This window comes from Phocoena sinus, chromosome 12 (assembly GCF_008692025.1).
Source record: "Phocoena sinus isolate mPhoSin1 chromosome 12, mPhoSin1.pri, whole genome shotgun sequence".
Classification (NCBI taxonomy): Eukaryota; Metazoa; Chordata; class Mammalia; order Artiodactyla; family Phocoenidae; genus Phocoena; species Phocoena sinus.
The window spans coordinates 31,702,617-31,722,882 of record NC_045774.1 but is presented as its reverse complement, the minus strand read 5'-3'; the positions used below and the strand labels follow the sequence as shown (position 1 = coordinate 31,722,882).

Sequence of the window (20,266 nt, the reverse complement as noted above, 5' to 3'; positions counted from 1 at the left end):
TCTTTCCAAATTTCTCCCATGAACATAAAATATGTCATAGTAAAAACATAAAATAAGTTATTTGAAAGCTAAATTTTACACAGGTTACCCACGGTATTTTTCTAAGATGATATAAACAAACTTGAAATAACTTCACTTACTTTCTGCTCAGGGGTCTCCTGAAACACAAGTCCAAAGTAGTCCTTCTCCAAGAGATTGAGATGTTCACACACTCTGTCAAATAACACTTGTCCCTTAGCACGTTTCTGAGGAAAAAGAACAATATCTTTACTTTTCAAGCACTAATGAGTGTACTGTAAACCAAGGGCATCATATCTGATAACATTATTTAGCATAAATTAATATGAAATATTTATATCCTCTTTTATAACAATACCGAAAAGTGATTCATAACTTTTTCACTTTAGACTCCCCCAACACACAAAGCATAAATTCTAAAACGGAAGCATATCAGCCTCTATGCTTTACTGTTACTCCATGTCAATATTTCAAAAACTAAAAAAAGTAAAATGCTAAGAGTTCACTTATTCGTTTTCAAATAGTTCAAAAACATGTCCAAGCTGCCTCCCTCAGTTCCTCAAGATGGCTCATGTCACGTCTACAAGGTATACTCTCCCCAGGAAAATCATTTAGCTCCATTCCTCAATGTATCCTAACACGATTCATCCCATCAGCACTCAGGTTTGATTTTTTTTTTTTTTTTTTTTTTGCGGTACGTGGGACTCTCACTGTTGTGGCCTCTCCCGTTGCGGAGCACAGGCTCCGGACACACAGGCTCAGCGGCCATGGCTCACGGGCCCAGCCGCTCTGCAGCATATGGGATCTTCCCGGACCGGGACACGAACCCGTGTCCCCTGCATCGGCAGGCGGACTCTCAACCACTGCGCCACCAGGGAAGCCCCTAGGTTTGATTTTTGTTCCAAGATACTTGTAGAGTAGAAATTATGTTTTTCAATACAAGCTACACTCTTTCTCAAGAATGATTCACTCTTTAGAACAAACCTTAAAAATATAAGGGAAAGGGACTGAGACAGTAAATCAGCTGTCTCTAAGGATTTAACCTATTTTTGCCTTGCTTTGTTGTGTTTTACTTTTTTTTTAATTGAAGAAGCTGCTATCAACAGAGATACAAAAGCCTGTGACAGCCACAGAAGAAAAGCTCATTATTTAATCAACGGCAAAACATAAAGTGGTGACTCCAACTAAGATGCATGGCCCTGGGAACCCCCAACTGCAAAGTCAGGTTAGACACACGCCTCCCTGCCCTGCGTGGATATAAGCAACCCCTGGACTGAGAGTGAGAAAGGAACAAGCCAGCAGACTTGTTCATCTTCAAGATGAATGCCCTCACACTATCAAAATGTCTACTAGTTAGTTCATCCAGTGTGTGAAAATGAATGTTTCCCACACAAACATCTTTAAAAATGGAACAAGATATAAAAGACATTTCATTTTCAAATCAGGACAACTCTGATAAGGGGTTTCAAAAGATAAAGTCTTCACAGAAACTCAATTCAAGAGTGTGTTTCTCTCCTCTAATCTTTTCTTCCTCCTCTTGTTAAACCACAGGTAAGAAATCCATGCCTGAAGGACCTGTGAGGGAGAATCTGCAACTTTTATTATCAAACATTTTATAGGAACTTTTTTTTATTAAAAGGTAGAATTACATTAAATAGTAGAGGGAAAAGGAAGAATGCCACACAGATTACATTATTTCAACATTTCAAGAAATGTGCTATCCACACCACTACAGATTCATGACTAAGTACATGTAAAACATATATGTGTTTATGTGTCCACATATTTAAGTACATGCAAATAATACTGTAGTAAATAAGAGTACTGGGCTCCGGATTCCAAATACCAATGTTTTAAATACATTTCCATTATTTATAATCTATGTGACCAGGGGCAAGACACTTAACTTCTATTTGCCTTAATTTGTACATCTGTGAAATGGGGATAACAGAATATACCACACAGGATGTGGTAAGTACTCAATGAGTTATAATACATAATGAGAGCTTAGAACAGGGTGTGGCACACAGTAAGGGTTTAACCAATATTGGCTCTTATTATTATAAGCTGGAGAGCTTTATAACGTGAAAAATAACTAACTTCACTTACCTGAAATTTTGTGTTGAACTTTTAAAATGAAAGGTTCTGAATTTCACTATCTGGTCTGCATGCAATGATTAATCTAAATAATTAAGAATGAGTTTGGAGGTATTTTAAATTAACTTTATGAGGAGAAGGTGACTCATATCATGGTTGTTACTTTCTTAAATGTGCAGTAAAATCCATTATCTCTTCTTCATAAGAGCCTGGAGTAGAATGTGAGGAGATTTGGTTGCAAACAACAGCAAATAATATTTCAAAGGTAATCAATAATCTACGATAGACTTCACTTTCTCTGACAGTAATTTCAACAACATTGTTCACTCCTCAATCTCCAGTGAGCAGAATACCCAGCATAAAAGGTGCTTGCTGAATCTACTAAAAATACAATATTACAGTGTACTCTGTGTGACACACTTATTTTAAATGAGGTGACATTTACCTACTCAGCCTCATAGTGACTGACCATAGTTATAATTTCAGTGCCTACTTTGTAATTAGGAAGTGTCCTTATCTAAGATAACAAAGGGAGAAAACTATTACAGCTCTTGCCACATCTATTTGTTCATCACACACTATGCATTTATAATGAGGTATAAATGAGTCACAGAAGATATTCTATCTACTATAAAGCAGAGATTATCTTCTTATTTAGAAAGACACTAAGAACTCAATGGAAGCTTATATAAGAAGTTGGCCTTTAATCAGATATAGTTTCCAAACAAACTTATTACTTCTAGGAAACCTCTGACTAAACGACAACTACTTTCAAATAAGCTAACTACTGAAATTGATTAGCCGTAGAAATCATGGAGAAACATGACAGAGTCGAAGGAGATTCATGCTATTTTATTTGGTTGTAATGCTATTTGAAATTAGGGTAAAAAGGATAGTCAAAACAACTTATGTCTATACATACATACCTCAGTTCAAAGAGAAAAACACATTCTGACATTGGCTTACAGTCGATTTTTATTAATAAATCATACTTTCTCACTGGTTTCCATTTCAAAAATAGAAACATGCTCTCATGGACAGCATTCCCCTAAAAGATGAAAACGTCCGCAAAGCTCGCCATCGCAATCTGGTGCTCGTACCGCTAGGCAGCAGAGGGAGGACCCGTCCGCATGGGGCTGCAGTCAGACTCAGTCCCTCCCTCATTCGACGTTGTGTAAGCTGTTTACTATTACTGGACGAGTGTGACCATGGGCGAACCACTTAGTCTCCTTAACTGTAAGATGAGATTGCAGCTCTCTCACAGCTCACTGTGAGGGTCAAATTAACCCAGTAAGAGAATGTATGTCAAAGTGCCACACCAAGGGCTTCCCTGGTGGAGCAGTGGTTGAGAGTCCACCTGCCGATGCAGGGGACACAGGTTCATGCCCCAGTCTGGGAAGATCCCACATGCCGCAGAGCGGCTGGGCCCGTGAGCCATGGCTGCTGAGCCTGTGCGTCCGGAGCCTGTGCTCCGCAATGGGACAGGCCACAACAGTTAGAGGCCCAAACACCGCAAAAAAAAAAAAAAAAGTGCCTCACTCAATCACAGCTGAATTCTCTTCCCAACTGACTTTCATTAGCCCACATCTAACAAACACCAAAGTATCTTCTAGATGCTCAGACTGCCCCTCTATGATTCTCTCCTTCCCTTCTCCAGGAAATAGATATTTTAAATGCTTGATAAGATCTTAACTACACACACGTATTACTTAAGCTTCCATTCAGCATCTCCACCCTCAATGAACTCAAAGACTGGCTAGGAAGACAAAAAGCAACAATACTATGAGGCATGTACTGAAAGATGCATGTACAAAGTGCATGGAGGAACACCAAGAATGGAATAGTAACAGCACCTGAGAAATATCATAGCTTTGGGTGTATGCAACTTTTCTATAAGCCTAAATTTATTTTTAACTAAAAAGTTAAATTATCCAAATAAAAAAAGAAATATCATAGCTTCACCAAGACTGTGGCATCTGAAATGAATTTTAAACAAGGAAATGATCTTTTAAGATAAAGTAATAGCATATTCAAAAGAACTTACTTTTCACTTTGGATGTTTATAAAGTCTGACAGAACCAGTTTCTGTTCAAAAGATACTGGAGGTTACAGAACGATGAACTCTCAGATGACCAAAGGGGCTTGCCAGGCTAAAAAGCTCCACATATACTAATTCCGTATCTAATATATATCAGTTCCTATGTTAAGACATTGAGGAAAGAACCATAAATAAGACACATATGGTCTCAGGAAGTTTACATTAGAATGGTAGACACATAAAATAAAAAGGAAAACTACCCCCCCCCGAAAAAAAAGTCCTATGAATCTACCCCTCTAGACTGGACTAGGTACCTGGTCCAACTTGTCCAAAGGACATTCACCAGTGACCTATGAGATATAAGAGCGCTACCCAACGACAATGTCTTACTCTGGGGATAAAGATTACCAGATACAACCACATCTTCCTTCAGGGAGTTTAAATACAAGATAGACACACACACACACACACACACACACACACACAGCCACGGAGTGTGTAAACACAGAGGCAGAGCCAGTGAGAAGGCAGTATGCAGAAGCCAAGGGTATCAGGGGGCAGACTTATATTTGTCAAAGTATGCTCTATTGTTCCCATTGGTCCCGTGAGATGCTTCCCATATACACCCAAATCCCCAAAAAAGGGAACAGAGTGGGACAAGGAAAATTCTGCATAATTACACAACTACTGAGCATCAAAACTCCTATTTGCATATAAGATACCCTGAGAAGCTCTATGGTGGAAAAAAAAAACTTGTTTATCATCATTCAACCTGATGTTTACCAAAATTATTTGGCTAAATAAACTACTATCTTTCTTTAATACAACACTTACTAACTTATTCCACAGCAGAATTACTGATCTACAGACACTACCTCAAGAAACGAGAGAGAGAAAAATTACCATGACATGGCCCTCAAGCAGATTTGGAGACTACTGTTAATAACATTATCTTTTTTATTCCAAAATGACACAAGAGAGAATTCAGTTTAAACTGGTCCAGGATTGGAGTACCCAAATGTCTGGCTAAAGCAAATGATTCCCATAGATAAAATCTCAACAAGTATAATCAAAAAAATCAAAAACACATAAGAAAACCAGTTACTATTATTGAACATTAGACACAATATCAGAATCAGATATTCAGAGACTGTAGACAATGGAATTATCAACTACAGAATACAAAATTAGTATATTTTTATATGCTGAAATAAATGAATATTTTAAAATATCAAGGAAAAAGCAACTATCAAAAAGCAGATTCTGAAAAGAACCAATTAGAACATCCGGAAATAAAGCTATACTAATTAAATTATAATCCAAATGGACAGGGCTTGATACAGTTAAAGAGCAAACTGGTGAACTGGAAGATAGATCTGAAAAAATTATCCAGAATACAGCACAGACAGACAAACGCTATGAAAGAAATTCACAGACATGTAAGATACAAGAAGGGGTCCATATATACCTCCCCAGAATTCTACATGAAGACAACAGAATAAGGGAGAGGCAATGTTAAAAGAGTAATGGCTGATAAATGCTAAAAGTCTCAAATTAAGAAAACCCAATGGATTTCTAGCCAGATAAAATAAAACCCATTAACCTACAATCACTTTACTCCATTAACTATCTACACACGTTAACATTCAAAAGATTTTGGCATGCATTATTTTAAAATAATAGACATTATAAAGCCATCAAGGCAAGAAGGAAAGAAACACGAGATAGGGAATAACAAGGAGTAGAGAAAGAAAATTGTAAGAGAAAACCCAGAGAAGTTATTCTTTAAAAACCTAAAACTGATCTGCCTTGTAAGCTAATTCAGAAAGGCAAACAAAACAGTACATTTCTTCTTATCTCATAAAGAAAACACATCAGGGCTTCCCTGCTGGCGCAGTGGTTGAGAGTCCACCTGCCGATGCAGGGGACCGGGGTTCATGCCCCGGTCCAGGAAGATCCCACATGCCGCGGAACGGCTGGGCCCGTGAGCCATGGCCGCTGAGCCTGCGCTCCGCAACGGGAGATGCCACAACAGTGAGAGGCCCGAGTACAGCAAAAAAAAAAAAAAAAAAAACAATCAAATACTCAGGAGGCATATTAAATGATATACATTAAATGGACCAAGTTATTACATTTTATAAGCATTAATCTGTAATCAAACTTGCCTGAGTGTGCTCTGACAGCAATAAGACCCAGTGGCTCACAACTTCTTTTCTGCCTTCATGCTGTTCACAACTCACTCCATAAATAAAAATTCTCATCATTTGGGAAAGAGGAACCAAGACACAACTCATAATGCAAGTACATAAAAATATGTGTGTGTTGCTGAGGGGGGGCGGGCAGTAATCCCCCCTGGTGGTAGTGGTTCGGACTCCACGCTTCCACTGCAGGGGGTATGAACTAAGATCCCACATGCTGTGCAGTGTGGCAAAAAAAAAATGTGTCGGGGCATGCATGTGAAATTGTTCCTTCTCCTCTCCCAGATTCTGGTATGTACCACCTTTCATGAGAATCTTTAAGTCTCAACAGTTTCCTAGAAAGGTACCACAGCAGAATGGTAGTAACATAGATCTGAACGCCAGCCCCACCTCTTAACAGCTCTGTAACCTCAGGCAAGTTACTTAACTTCATTTTGTCTCAGTTTCCTCTCTTTAAAATAAAAATATTCACTGTATGATGATGATCAGAGAATTACATGAAGTATATTTAAAGTACTTTAAAATGTCTGGCACATTACATGAATGCATTAAAAGGCAGCTGAAAGCACAGGACCTTTCTGAGCTGTTCTAAAATAATAATTGATTTTAAATATCATTATAAAGAGCTTTCAGTTATTTCATCCAATCTCATTTCACAATAAGAAAACTGAGGTTAGAGAGAGCTTAACTGCTCTAACTTTTCAGTCTCATTCCCTGAATTTCTTTTAAAGCAGGCATCCCCAACTCTGGGCGACACAGCAGGAGGTAAGCAGCGGGCAAGGGAGTGAAGCTTCATCTGCCACTCCCCATAGCATGCATTACCACCTGAACCATCCGCCCCCGCCCCGATCCCCGACCCTGTTTGTGGAAAAATTGTCTTCCACAAAACTGGGCCCTGCTGCCAAACAGGTTGTGGACCACTGTTTCAAAGAACTGAATTCTTATCTGCAATATACATAAACATTAGTACCCTACATTTCTATCCAAGAAGGCAATTTTCTCCTATTATCATTGTTTTGATTTTTTATAAACAGCTTGAATTCTACTGCATGGAAGGACTACAAACACACATTTGTCAACCAAGCAGAATACACAGATATTTTGCTTTACAATGTGCACCTAAGATACCAGTATATGTAGCTAGTTCATTAGTTGTCATAGCTGCCTGTATCAGATAAAAAGGTCTACTAACTTGCCAAGGTATACTCTAAATTTCTTTCCTACCTTTATTTCCAACCGTTGAAACCTGACCTCTAGACAAATCTCCAAATTCTCCTCTGTGAAGCCTATTACAAGCTCCCGATATTCACCTTTCTCCTTCAGGCACTTTATTTCACATCTATGCTGCTTAGTCTTAAATTCTACTCCTTTTTTTTTTTTTTTAACCTCTTAATTGGAAGTATAATTGTTTTATAATGGTGTGTTTCTGCTGTATAATAAAGTCAATCAGCTATACATATACATATATCCCCATATCTCCTCCCTCTTGCGTCTCCCTCCCACCCTCCCTATCCCACCCCTCTAGGTGGACACAAAGCACGGAACTGATCTCCCTGTGCTATGTGGCTGCTTCCCACTAGCTACCTATTTTACGTTTGGTAGTGTATATACATCCACGCCACTCTCTCACTTCATCCCAGCTTACCTTTCGCCCTCCCCATATCCTCATGTCCATTCTCTACGTCTGTGTCTTTATTCCTGTCTTGCCCCTAGGTACTTCAGAACCATTTTTTTTTTTAGATTGCATATATATGTGTTAGCATATGGGACTTGTACTGCTCTTCCTGATCGACTTCACTCTGTATAACAGTCTCTAGGTCCACCCACCTCACTACAAATAACTCAATTTCATTTCTTTTTTATGGCCGAGTAATATACGATTGTATGGATGTGCCACATCTTCCTTATACATTCATCTGTCAATGGACACTTAGGTTACTTCCATGTCCTGGCTATCGTAAACAGAGCTGCAATGAACATTGTGGTACGTGACTCATTTTGAATTATGGTTTTCTCTCTGCTGGGTCATATGGTAGTTCTATTTTTAGTTTTTTAAGGAACCTCCATACTGTTCTCCATAGTGGCTGTACCAATTTACATTCCCATCAACAGTGCAAGAGGGTTCCCTTTTCTCCACACACTCCCCAGTATTTATTGTTTGTAGATTTTTTAACGATGACCATTCTGACAGGTGTGAGGAGATAGCTCATTGTAGTTTTGATTTGCATTTCTTTCATGATTAGTGATGTTGAGCATCCTTTCATGTGTTTGTTGGCAATCTGTATATCTTCTTTGGAGAAATGTCTGTTTAGGTCTTCTTCCCGTTTTTGGATTGGGTTGTTTTTTTGATACTGAGCTGCATGAGCTGCTTGTAAATTTTGGAGATAAATCCTTTGTCAGTTGCTTCATTTGGAAATATTTTCTCCCATTCTGAGGGCTGTCTTTTCGTCTTATGGTTTCCTTTGCTGTGCAAAAGCTTTTAAGTTTCATTAGGTCCCATTTGTTTATTTTTGCCTTTACTTCCATTTATCTAGGAGGTGGGTCAAAAAGGATCTTGCTGTAACTTACATCAGAGTGTTCTGCCTATGTTTTCCTCTAACAGTTTGATAGTGTCTGGCCTTACTTACATTTAGGTCTTTAACCCATTTTGAGTTTACTTTTGTGTATCGTGTTAGGGAGTGTTCTAATTTCATTCTTTTACATGTAGCCGTCCACTTCTCCCAGCACCACTTACTGAAGAGGCTGTCTTTTCTCCCCTGAATATTCTTGCCTCCTTTATCAAAGATAAGGTGACCATATGTGTGTGGATTTATTTCTGCACTCTATCCTGTTCCATTGATCTATATTTCTGTTTTTGTGTCAGTACTATACTGTCTTGATTACTGTAGCTTTGTAGTATAGTCTGAAGTCTGGGAGCCTGATTCCTCCAGCTCCGTTTTTCTTTCTCAAGATTGTTTTGGCTATTCGAGGTCTTTTTGTGTTTCCATACAAATTGTACAATTTTTTGTTCTAGTTCTGTGAAAAATGCCATTGGTAGTTTCACAGGGATTGCACTGAAGCTGTAGATTGCTTTGTAGTATAGTCATTTTCACAATGTTGATTCTGCCAATCCAAGAACATGGTATATCTCTGCATCTGTTTATACCATCTTTAATTTCTTTCATCAGTGTCTTATAGTTTTCTGCATACAGGTCTTTTGTCTCCTTAGGTAGGTTTATTCCTAGGTATTTTATTCTTTTGGTTGCAATGGTAAATGGGAGTGTTTCCTTAATTTCTCTTTCAGAGTTTTCACCATAAGGAATACAAGAGATTTCTGTGCATTAATTTTGTATCCTGCTACTTTAACCAAATTCATTGCTTAGCTCTAGTAGTTTTCTGGTAACATATTTAGGATTCTCTATGTATATAGTATCGTGTCACCTGCAAAGTGACAGCTGTACTTCTTCTTTTCTGATTTGGATTCCTTTTATTTCTTTTCAGTCTCTGATTGCTGTGGCTAGAACTTCTTTTTTTTTTTTTTTTTTTTTAATTTTATTTATTTATTTTTTATTTATTTTTGGCAGTGTTGGGTCTTCGTTTCTGTGCGAGGGTTTTCTCCAGCTGCAGCGAGCGGGGGCCACTCTTCATCGCAGTGCACGGGCCTCTCACTGTCGTGGCCTCTCCCGTTGCGGAGCACAGGCTCCAGACGCGCAGGCTGAGTAGTTGTGGCTCACGGGCCTAGCCGCTCTGTGGCATGTGGGATCTTCCCGGACCGGGGCATGAACCCATGTCCCCTGCATTGGCAGCCGGATTCTTAACCACTGCGCCACCAGGGAAGCCCTAGAACTTCTAAGACTATGTTGAATAACAGTGGTGAGAGTGGGCAAACTTGTCTTGTTCCTGATCTTAGTGGAAAGAGTTTCAGTTTTTTATCATTGACAGCGATGTTGGCTGTGGGTTTGTCACATATGGCCATTATTATGCGAACGTAATTTCCCTTTATGCATACCTTCTGGAGGGTTTTTATCATAAACGGGTGTTGAATTGTGTCGAAAGCTTTTCCTGCATCTACTGAGATGGATGATCGTATGGTTTTTCTCCTTCAATTTGTTAATATGGTGTATCATATTGATTTATTTGCATATATTTGAGAATCCTTGCATTCCTGGGATAAACCCCACTTGATCATGGTGTATGATCCTTTTAAATGTGCTGTTGGATTCTGTTTGCTAGTATTTTGTTGAGGATTTTCGCATCTATGTTCATCAGTGATACTGGCCTATAGTTTTCTTTTTTTGTGACATCTTTTGTTTTGGTACCAGGGTGACAGTGGCCTTGTAGAATGAGTTTGGGAGTGTTTCTCCCTCTACTATATTTTGGAAGAGTTTGAGAAGGGTATGTGTTAGCTCTTCTGTACATGTTTCACAGAATTCACCTGTGAAGCCATCTGGTTCTGAGCTTTTGTTGGAAGATTTCTTTATTTTTTTTTAATTTATTTTTGGCTGCATTCAGTCTTTGTTGCTGTGTGCGGCCTTTCTCTAGTTGCGGTGAGTGGGGGCTACTCTTCATTGCGGTGCGCGGGCTTCTCATTTCAGTGGTTTCCCTTGTTGCAGAGCACGGGCTCTACACCTGCGGGCTTCAGTACTTGTGGCACGTGAGCTCAGTAGCTGTGGCTCGCAGGCTCTAGAGCGCAGGCTCAGTAGTTGTGGCACATGGGCTTCACTGCTCCGCATCATGTGAGATCATCCTGGACCAGGGCTCGAACCCATGTCCCCTGCGTTAGCAGCTGGATTCTTAATCACTGCACCACCAGGGAAGCCCTGTTGTAAGATTTTTAATCACAGTTTCAATTTCAGTGCTTGTGACTGGTCTGTTTATATTTTCTATTTCTCCCTGGTTCAGTCTCGGAAGGTTGTGCTTTTCTAAGAACTTCTCCACTTCTTCCAGGTTGTCCATTTTATTGGCATAGAGTTGCTTGTAGTAATCTCTCATGATCCTTTGTATTTCTTCAGTGTCAGTTGTTACTTCTCCTTTTTTATTTCTAATTCTGTTGATTTGAGTCTTCTCCCTTTTTTCTTGATGAGTCTGACTAATGGTTTATCAATTTTGTTTATCTTCTCAAAGAACCAGCTTTTAGTTTTACTGATCTTTGCTACTGTTTCCTTCATTTCTGTCACATTTATTTCTGATCTGATCTTTATGATTTCTTCCCTTCTGCTAACTTTTGGGTTTTTTTATTCTTCTTTCTGTAATCGCTTTAGGTGTAAGGTTAGGTTGTTTATTTGAGATTTGTTTTCTTTCTTGAAGCAGGATTGTATTGCTATAAGCTTCCCTCTTAGAATGGCTTTTGCTGCATCCCATAGGGTTTGGGTTGTCATGTTTTCACTGTCATGTTTCAAGGTATTTTTTGATTTCCTCTTTGATTTTTTCAGTGATCTCTTGGTTATTAAGTAGTGTATTGTTTAGCCTCCATGTGTTTGTATTTCTTACAGATTTTTTCCTGTAACTGATATCTAGTCTCATAGCCTTGTGGTCAAAAAAGACACCTGATACCATTTCAACTGTCTTAAATTTACTAAGGCTTGATATGTAACCCAAGATATGATCTATCCTGGAGAACGCTGCATGAGCACTTGAACGTGTATTCTGTTGTTTTGGGATGGAATGTCCTATAAATATCAATTAAATCCATCTTGTCTAATGTGTCTTTTAAAGCTTGGGTTTCCTTATTTATTTTCATTTTGGATGATCTGTCCATTGGTGAAAGCGCGGTGTTGAGGTCCCCTAGTGTTGTTGTGTTACTGTTGATTTCCCCTTTTATGGCTGTTAGCATTTGCCTTAAGTATTGAGGTGCTCCTATGTTAGGTGCATAAATATTTACAATTGTTACATCTTCTTCCTGGATTGATCCCTTGATCATTATGTAGTGTCCTTCTTTGTCTCTTGTAATAGTCTTTAAAGTCTATTTTGTCTGATAGGATAATTGCTACTCCAGCTTTCTTTTGATTTCCATTTGCATGGAAAATCTTTTTCCATCCCCTCACTTTCAGTCTTTATGTGTCCCTAGGTCTGAAGTGGGTCTCTCGTAGACAGCATATATACAGGTCTTGTTTTTGTATCCATTCATCCAGTCTATGTCTTTTGGTTGGAGCATTTAATCCATTTACATTTAAGGTAATTATCGATACGTATGTTCCTATTACCATTTTCTTAATTCTTTTGTAGGTCTTTTCCTTCTGTTGTATTTCCTGTCTAGAGAAGCTCCTTTAGCATTTGTTGTAAAGCTGGTTTGGTGGTGCTGAAGTCTCTTGGCTTTTGCTTGTCTGTAAAGGTTTTAATTTCTCTGTCAAACGTGAATGAGATCCTTGCTGGGTACAGTAATCTTGGTTGTAGGTTTTTCCCTTTCATCACTTTAAATATGTCCTGCCACTCCCTTCTGGCTTGCAGAGTTTCTGCTGAAAGATCAGCTGTTAACCTTATGGGGATTTCCTTGTATGTTATTTGTTGCTTTTCCTTTTCTGTTTTTAATATTTTTTCTTTGTATTTTACAATTTTTGATAGTTTGATTAATACGTGTCTCGGTGTGTTTCTCCTTGGACTTATCCTGTATGGGACTCTCTGCGCTTCCTGGACTTGACTATTTCTTTCCCCATGTTAGGGAAGTTTTCAATGATAATCTCTTCAAATATTTTCTCAGATCTTTTCTTTTTCTCTTATTCTGGGACCCTTATAATTCGAATGTTGCTGCATTTAATTTTGTCCCAGACGTCTCCGAGACTGTCCTCAATTCTCTTCATTGTTTTTTCATTTTTCTCCTCTGTGGTAGTTATTTCCACTATTTTATCTTCCAGGTCAGTTATCCATTCTTTGCCTCAGTTATTCTGCCACTGATTCCTCCTAGAGAATTTTTAATTTCAGTTACTGTGTCATTCATCATTGTTTCTTTGCTCTTTAGTTCTTCTAGGTCCTTGTTAATTTAGTTTCTTGTATTTTCTCCATTCTATTTCCAAGATTTGGGATCATCTTTACTATCATTACTCTGAATTCTTTTTCAGGTAGACTGCCTATTTCCTCTTCATTTGTTTGGTCTGGTGGGTTTTTACCTTGCTCCCTCATCTGCTGCATATTTCTCTATCTTCTCATATTGTTTAACTTACTGTGTTTGGGGTCTCCTACTCACAGGCTGCAGGTTCGTAGTTCCTGTTGTTTTTGGTGTCTGCCCCCAATGAGTGAGGTTGGTTCAGTGTCTTGTGTAGGCTTCCTGGTGGAGGGGACTGGTGCCTGTGTTCTGGTGGGTGGGGCTGCATCTTGTCTTTCTGGTGGGCAGGACCACGTCAGGCAGTATGTTTTGGGGTGTCTGTGAACTTATTATGATTTTAGGCAGCCTCTCTGCTAACGGGTGGGGCTGTGCTCCTGTCTTGCTAGTTGTTTGGCATGGGGCATCCAGCACTGGAGCTTGCTGGCCTTTGGGTGGAGCTGGGTCTTAGCGTTGAGACAGAGATCTCTGTAAGAGCTCTCACCATTTGATATTACGTGAGGCTGAGAGGTCTCTGGTGGACCAGTGTCCTGAATTCGGCTCTCCCACCTCAGAGGCTCAGGTCTGACACATGGCCGGAGCACCAAGACCCTGCCAGCCACACAGCTACTAGAGCTGAAGGACTCCTACAGAGGCTGGGGGGCGCAGTTGGGGCTCACCGCGGGGACAAGGACACTGGCAGCAAAAGTTCTGGGAAGTACTCCTTTGTGTGAGCTCTCCCGGAGTCCGCCATTAGCCCCACCAAAGGGCCTGTCGTTCTACTCCTTTTGATACTTATTACTTTTGAAGACTGGGTTCTTTAAGCAAAAGTTATGTCTGACTCATTTCAATGTCTCCTACAGCAGCTCCTCACTGCATCACTTCACTCACTCGTAGGCCAAAAGATATGCTGGATGCAACAGCTTGGTGCTATAATGCCAGCCAAAAAGTTGGCAGAGTTGAGTCTAGAAATCAGGTCTTCTGGCTCTCAGTCTTATGCAATCCCCTGGCTCTAGCTCATGGACTACCAACCCACAGATATCCAAGGAACTAAGCCAAACACACACTGCCAACTAGATTCTAGGAGAAGAACAGCCAGAGTCCTGAATTTTATTTTCACAATTCTACATTGTACTTAGACTCGTCCTTAGTAATTAGAGCATTTCCAAATACTTCTTGGGAACCAGAGGGAAGACGTCAGCAGAAAAGCCAATCTGCCCCTTTCTCTTAAGAACTGACCATGAACCACCTTTATGCAAAAGGGGACAGTGGGATTTTGCAGTCTTTAAACAGTCCTGCCCTAAGACATCAGTCGCTGTTATTTCTTCTTGCTATCTGAAGTATGCCTTTGCTTTATATCCCATCTTACACTAGAATCTTTAGAGAGTACAAACTGTGTTCATCTCTATTCTGATAATGTAGGACCAGTTAATTAAACAATTAAAACCATACAACAGTTAATCAACTTGCCAAGTACACTTCAAAAAGAAATTTTACATTCTATATTAAATGCCAACAAGCCTTACAATCTACTTTGCCCCTGTTTGCCTCTCCCTAACCTCACTTACACCACTGAACAGTAGTATAAAATCAATGGGCTGAAATTTTCAATAAGAAAACAAAGAGAGACAAAACAAGATAATTTAGGTGGATTTAATATATATTATTCAAGGATTGGAAGGCTAGCTTTGGGGAACTTTCTTTGGGAGGAAAGCAATTTATAGCAAACTGAGCGGAAGAAAGGCAGCCTGGAATCTGAGACGCTGAGCGAAGTTCCCCGTGCCTGTGCTGTTATTTGTGGCATTCATTATTGAGGCCAAAACATGACATTTCTGGAGGCCTCTCAACTTCGAGGAATTTGTGCAACTGCTTACCCGGCGGATTGCAGTCAACACCACACACCACTGGCGTTTTATAAAACACCATCACTGTCTCCGTGTAGGCCCCTCCACACTGCCGTTATTGTGCACTGAGAAGACAGTGCTGGGAAGCGTACAATGCAATCCATACAGCACAGCCCTTGAGCTATGTATTTTGCGCTAGCTCTAAACTACACTGTGCAAGTATAAAAGGCCAAGGAAAGAAAGGTATGCACAGAGCAAACACAACTGAGACACTGTCATGGGAGGTGGAGGAAATCAAAGATAACCAAACAGAAGGGGAAAGCAGTGCCTTAAAAAGTCTCAGGTCATCATTTATCAGATCATTATTTTCCTACCAATCTGAATGTCCCAAAATTCATTCAAATCCTGGCAAAAAGGAAGAAAAAAACCACATCCAATGACTGTGTATATGTGTATTCAAAATGTAACTCCAGAAGTAAATGAGACATTTATACTAAGGAAGATTTTAAAGTTCCCTGATTATTATTCAGTTTGAAAAGTTTTTCTGACTTCTCAAAAAAAAAGTGTATTATATAAAAAATATATAAGCATACACAGATACGGTATATATAAATAAATATGTGTATATATACACACATACACATGTACACATACACATACACTTATTGTTTTTTCTTTGAGTAGTTGAAAAAATTTTTCCAAACTTAATTTTCATTAACGATCAGGAAAAATTTGTATATATGTATATCAACAGATAGACAGACATTCATTATCAAAATTACATAAGCATGTAGGTTTCTTAAAAGACACTACAAAGAATGATAAGAAGAAAGCTTTCTTATAATATAGTATTCCTTCAAGACCAGCCTCTAAAAGAAGAGAGAAGAAAAAGAAAAATCCTCTCATAGTTCATTACAGACTCTCTATTTCTTTCCATTCCACAGGATTCAAGGGATTATGCTTCAACACTGAGGAAATTCTGCAGTGCTATTGACATGAATGACATAAAGTACTATTCAATATAGTTTTAGGTGCTAGAAATAAAAATGAAAAAGCTGCTACAAAACAAAACACACACTAGACCACAACGCACTGCACAATACCCTCCAGTAACTGTGTCCTGCAATATTAAAGGAAACCCTAGTGTAGCTAGATGCCTACATGCTCACCTTTAATAAAATCACAGGCATACCTTAATTAACTCCTGAAGAACAGAGGAGCTTGCCTTTCTTCTATATTATAAAACCCTATTTCATGAGCTCAATGATTCCCATTCTATCCAAGTCTAAATGCAGTACTGAGATGGCATGCTTTTCTACCCCAGTCTGCTGGTGTTTGAAATGTTTCATAATTCTTAACTGAGTACACAATTCATCTCATAAGCAACCAGGTAAGTTTAGATTGCAAACAAGATAGAAGAATATGTTTCACCTTTATGGTATATGGAAAATGGCAAACAAATGCTAATTTTATTTTTAATAAATAAAACATCAAACTTTTACTGTTTCATCCACAGCCGCAACCTTCATTTCTAAGGTGGTTATAGTTTTTATTTTCCACAAACCAGAGGTTTTCATCTGTTTTCAGGACACAAGAATGAGCTAGCTAACCAAAGGGTGTCCTCTTGGAGCACTTCTATCTCCAGCTGCAGGACCGGCCTGCCGACGGCTATTCCAGAAGCCAAGTCTACTCCTCTCACCAATATGCTCGCTCCAGGGTAATCTGAAAGCCAAGCTCTAGAATGGAGCTTCAGAAAAATCTCACATAACCTCCAGAGCAATGGATCGTGAAGCTTGTTAAGCAGACTATTTATTGATGAAATGTAAATATCCGCACACACATTTTACACAAGGAATTATACTTATTTTTTCGCTTTAACTAAACGATAAGGAATAATAAACACCTCTGTCAGTTCTAATATGTGTCGGTTGCTCAGCTATTCATAAAATGCGGTCCCTTAAATGCCTTCTCTTGGTAATAAAAGGTTAATGTAATGGTATTGTAGCGTCTGAGGAAAAATTCATCTAAATCTTCATTTGCTCTAAGCGAACAGCTGCCAAAGAGCCTGCAATTTCTCAGATGCAAAATCCAACTATATTTCTATTCCTAGAGCTTAAAGTAGATAAATTGATCTTTGATGTTGTTTTCTTAATCCAGCTGGCTACGGCCAATGTTCCTCTTCTGACTCTCCAACAAGAGGATTAAGTCCTTGGACAGTAGAGATGGGTTTATTCAAAATTTTCAATATAAAGTGTACTGTTTTCAAATCTTGTTTTTCCTCCTGCTTATAAAAATACTAATGTTTGATTTTTGAATCGAAGCAAGTTCTTTTAATTACAAAGTGAACGTGATTATTTAAGTGGTATATGTTTATATTATGGAACTTCCAAGTCACTGTTATTGACAAAATATAATAGCAAGATATTGAGAATTCATCCAAGGCAAAGGACGTTAGCATTCTCATCAAACGTTCAAGAAAAATAGTAAGATCCTGAGAAAAAATATAGTCAGGAGCTTAAAATATCATGATGATGATAATTGCACCTAGTATTTATCAAGCCCTTACTATATGTTGGGCATTGCTCAAAGCAAATCAGAACCAGACAATTTCAGCCAGACAGACACTTAATAAGACTTCCTGCAGTCTTACTGTAGGAGCTCTACTCCACTCACTTCCCTACTGCTAGGGGAAAATCCCCCACCAGCCATATTCACATTTCAAGGAGGAGCTAACTGATCAATTCACCATATACCTGGGGAGCAGGTGCTCTGCCAGGGAGTGCCTTGGTAGGCAGCATGTTATGGCCTCTCAAAGTAGTTTTTAAGTCTGCCTGCACAGATGCTCAAGTCCAGCATCAGACCCACTGAATCAGAATCTTCAAAGATAGCACCTGGGCATCTGTATTTTTTTTTAATTTTTGTATTAGACTTTATTTTGTAGAGCAGTTTTAGCTTCACAGGAAAACTGAGCAAAGGATCCAAAGATTTCCCATATACCCTCTACCCCCCGACATGCATGGCCTCCCGAATTATCAGCGTCCCCCACAGCGCGGTACATTTGTTACAACTGATGAACCTACACTGACACATCATAATCACCCCAAGTCCATAGTCTACATTAGGGCTCACTTTTGGTCTTGTATATTCTATGGGTTTGGACAAATGTATGATCACGTGTCTCCACCATTACAGTATCCTACAGAATAGTTTCACTGCCCTAAAGAAAAAAAAAAAAAGCCTCTGTGCTCTTGTATTTTTAAAAAGCTTAACCAAGGATTCTGACCATGAGGCAAGGCCGATACCAAAGTCGGCAAACAGATCCCCTCTCCCGTGGTAAGACTACCTGCCCTCACACTCAAGTCCATCAGCTTTCTGTTTTCAGTCTGGCCAGGCACCATCCAAAGGAGCATACTCATCTTTTATCCCTTTCAAAGACCCAGACACAAAAGCCAGGACCCAACGCACTAACTGATATATCAATTGCTCAACTTTTCATTTAAAATCCTTTATTAAAAAAAGACTGTTTCATATAGCCCGATAATATAAAATTTATCTGACAATCTTTAATGACAACTGTATTTGAGACTACCTTCGAGAAAGAAATCACAAGGTAGAAAAACACAAGACACCTGTTTGACTACAAATCTTATCACAAATCAGGCCCAATGAAACTATTCTTACCTCTACTGGCCAGGCGTGTTTCAAATATCTTTTAACAACTGACCAAAGTGGAAGTCAAGTTGTAATGCAGAAAACTCTTAATCACTTAAATATTTACTTTATTACTTTATTATCGTAAAACAGAGGCAAACAGGATCTGATACAAAGAAAGAGGTCTTGAAAAGGTTCTTAAGAAATAACAGTAATTTCCTTATACCTCACCACCTGAATTTCTGATTCTTGAACTCAATGACAAGCAACTTCTGGGTAATCTGAGGGAAAAAAGTACATTTCATTTTGAGATATCTCAATTTTTAAACACTGATCTGAGGCAGCAGTCTTTCTATTCAGCTTGACTTTTTTTTCCCCAGGTAAAAGGTTTTCATTCCCGGTAGAAGACTAACAAACTAAAGTAAAACAAAAGACAAAGTGGCAAGGTCTTTGTTAACCATGGGAAAGTAGGGAGGAACAGATGAGTCTTCAAGACTCTGCCTGACTTAAAACACACACAATTCAACTACTTCAACTACATAAGAAAAAGTGGGCTTCCCTGGTGGCGCAGTGGTTGAGTCTGCCTGCCGATGCAAGGGACACGGGTTCGTGCCCCGGTCTGGGAAGATTCCCACATGCCACGGAGCGGCTGGGCCCGTGAGCTATGGCCGCTGAGCCTGCGCGTCCGGAGCCTGTGCTCTGCAACAGGAGAGGCCACAACAGTGAGAGGCCCGAGTACCGCAAAAAAAAAAAAAAAAAAAAAAAAAAAGAAGAAGAAAAAGAAAAAGTGTGAGGCATCAGAAACATGGAGGTTCAGAAGCAAGAAAGTTAGGGAGCATTTGGGTATACCTCCCCAAAAGGCCACCTTACCAGCAGTATATCCACCTGATCCAAAGGCCAAAAACCCAGCCCTCTACTGCCCTCACAAACTGCTTTCATTTTTTCATTTCCCTTGGCTTCCTGAGTGAAACTCTACCACTTATGATTCTTTAACGTGAACAGGCTTCTGTTAAAATGCAAATACCTCCTAGAAGGCAAATACAAGTTTTCATCCACACAGGAGTCATTCACTCAGATTGCGGATCCTTTCATGATTTAGGTGCGAGATCAGCTACGTTTGAGAAATTAGAGGAATTTTAATTCTGGACAGAGAAAAAGTAAGCAGGAAGCATCAGACATTTTTTGTATTATGATACTACAAAAGAGTAACAGAATATCATCATGGAACTAGGAACAAGAAAGTCTAGGGAAAAAAGCAACAAGAAATAGGAAAAGAATATGAAAAAACAGAAAAGGGATTTTAAATTTTGGCCTGAATTAGAAAAGTGGGGTAGAAATTCTGTCTTTATCTACCTGCTCCAAGATTTAGCACCCAGAACTCAGTTCAAAAACTTTAGACTTTTACAAATCGACTTGAAAGTCTCAT

At 39.1% G+C, this 20,266-nt stretch overlaps 1 protein-coding gene across 35 annotated transcripts in view; it reads right to left on the bottom strand.

The window, feature by feature from the left end:
• Positions 1-20,266, bottom strand: part of EPB41L2 (erythrocyte membrane protein band 4.1 like 2) — a 214,590-nt gene that overhangs the window by 78,053 nt on the left and 116,271 nt on the right. For all 35 annotated transcript variants that reach the window (XR_004352470.1, XM_032650775.1, XM_032650789.1 and 32 more), the window contains one exon: positions 141-245. Coding sequence is in view for 34 of the 35 variants with exons in the window: in XM_032650775.1 (XP_032506666.1) it covers positions 141-245 (105 nt within the window). In the remaining variant the exon portion in view is untranslated. The remainder of the gene's footprint in view (positions 1-140; positions 246-20,266) is intronic.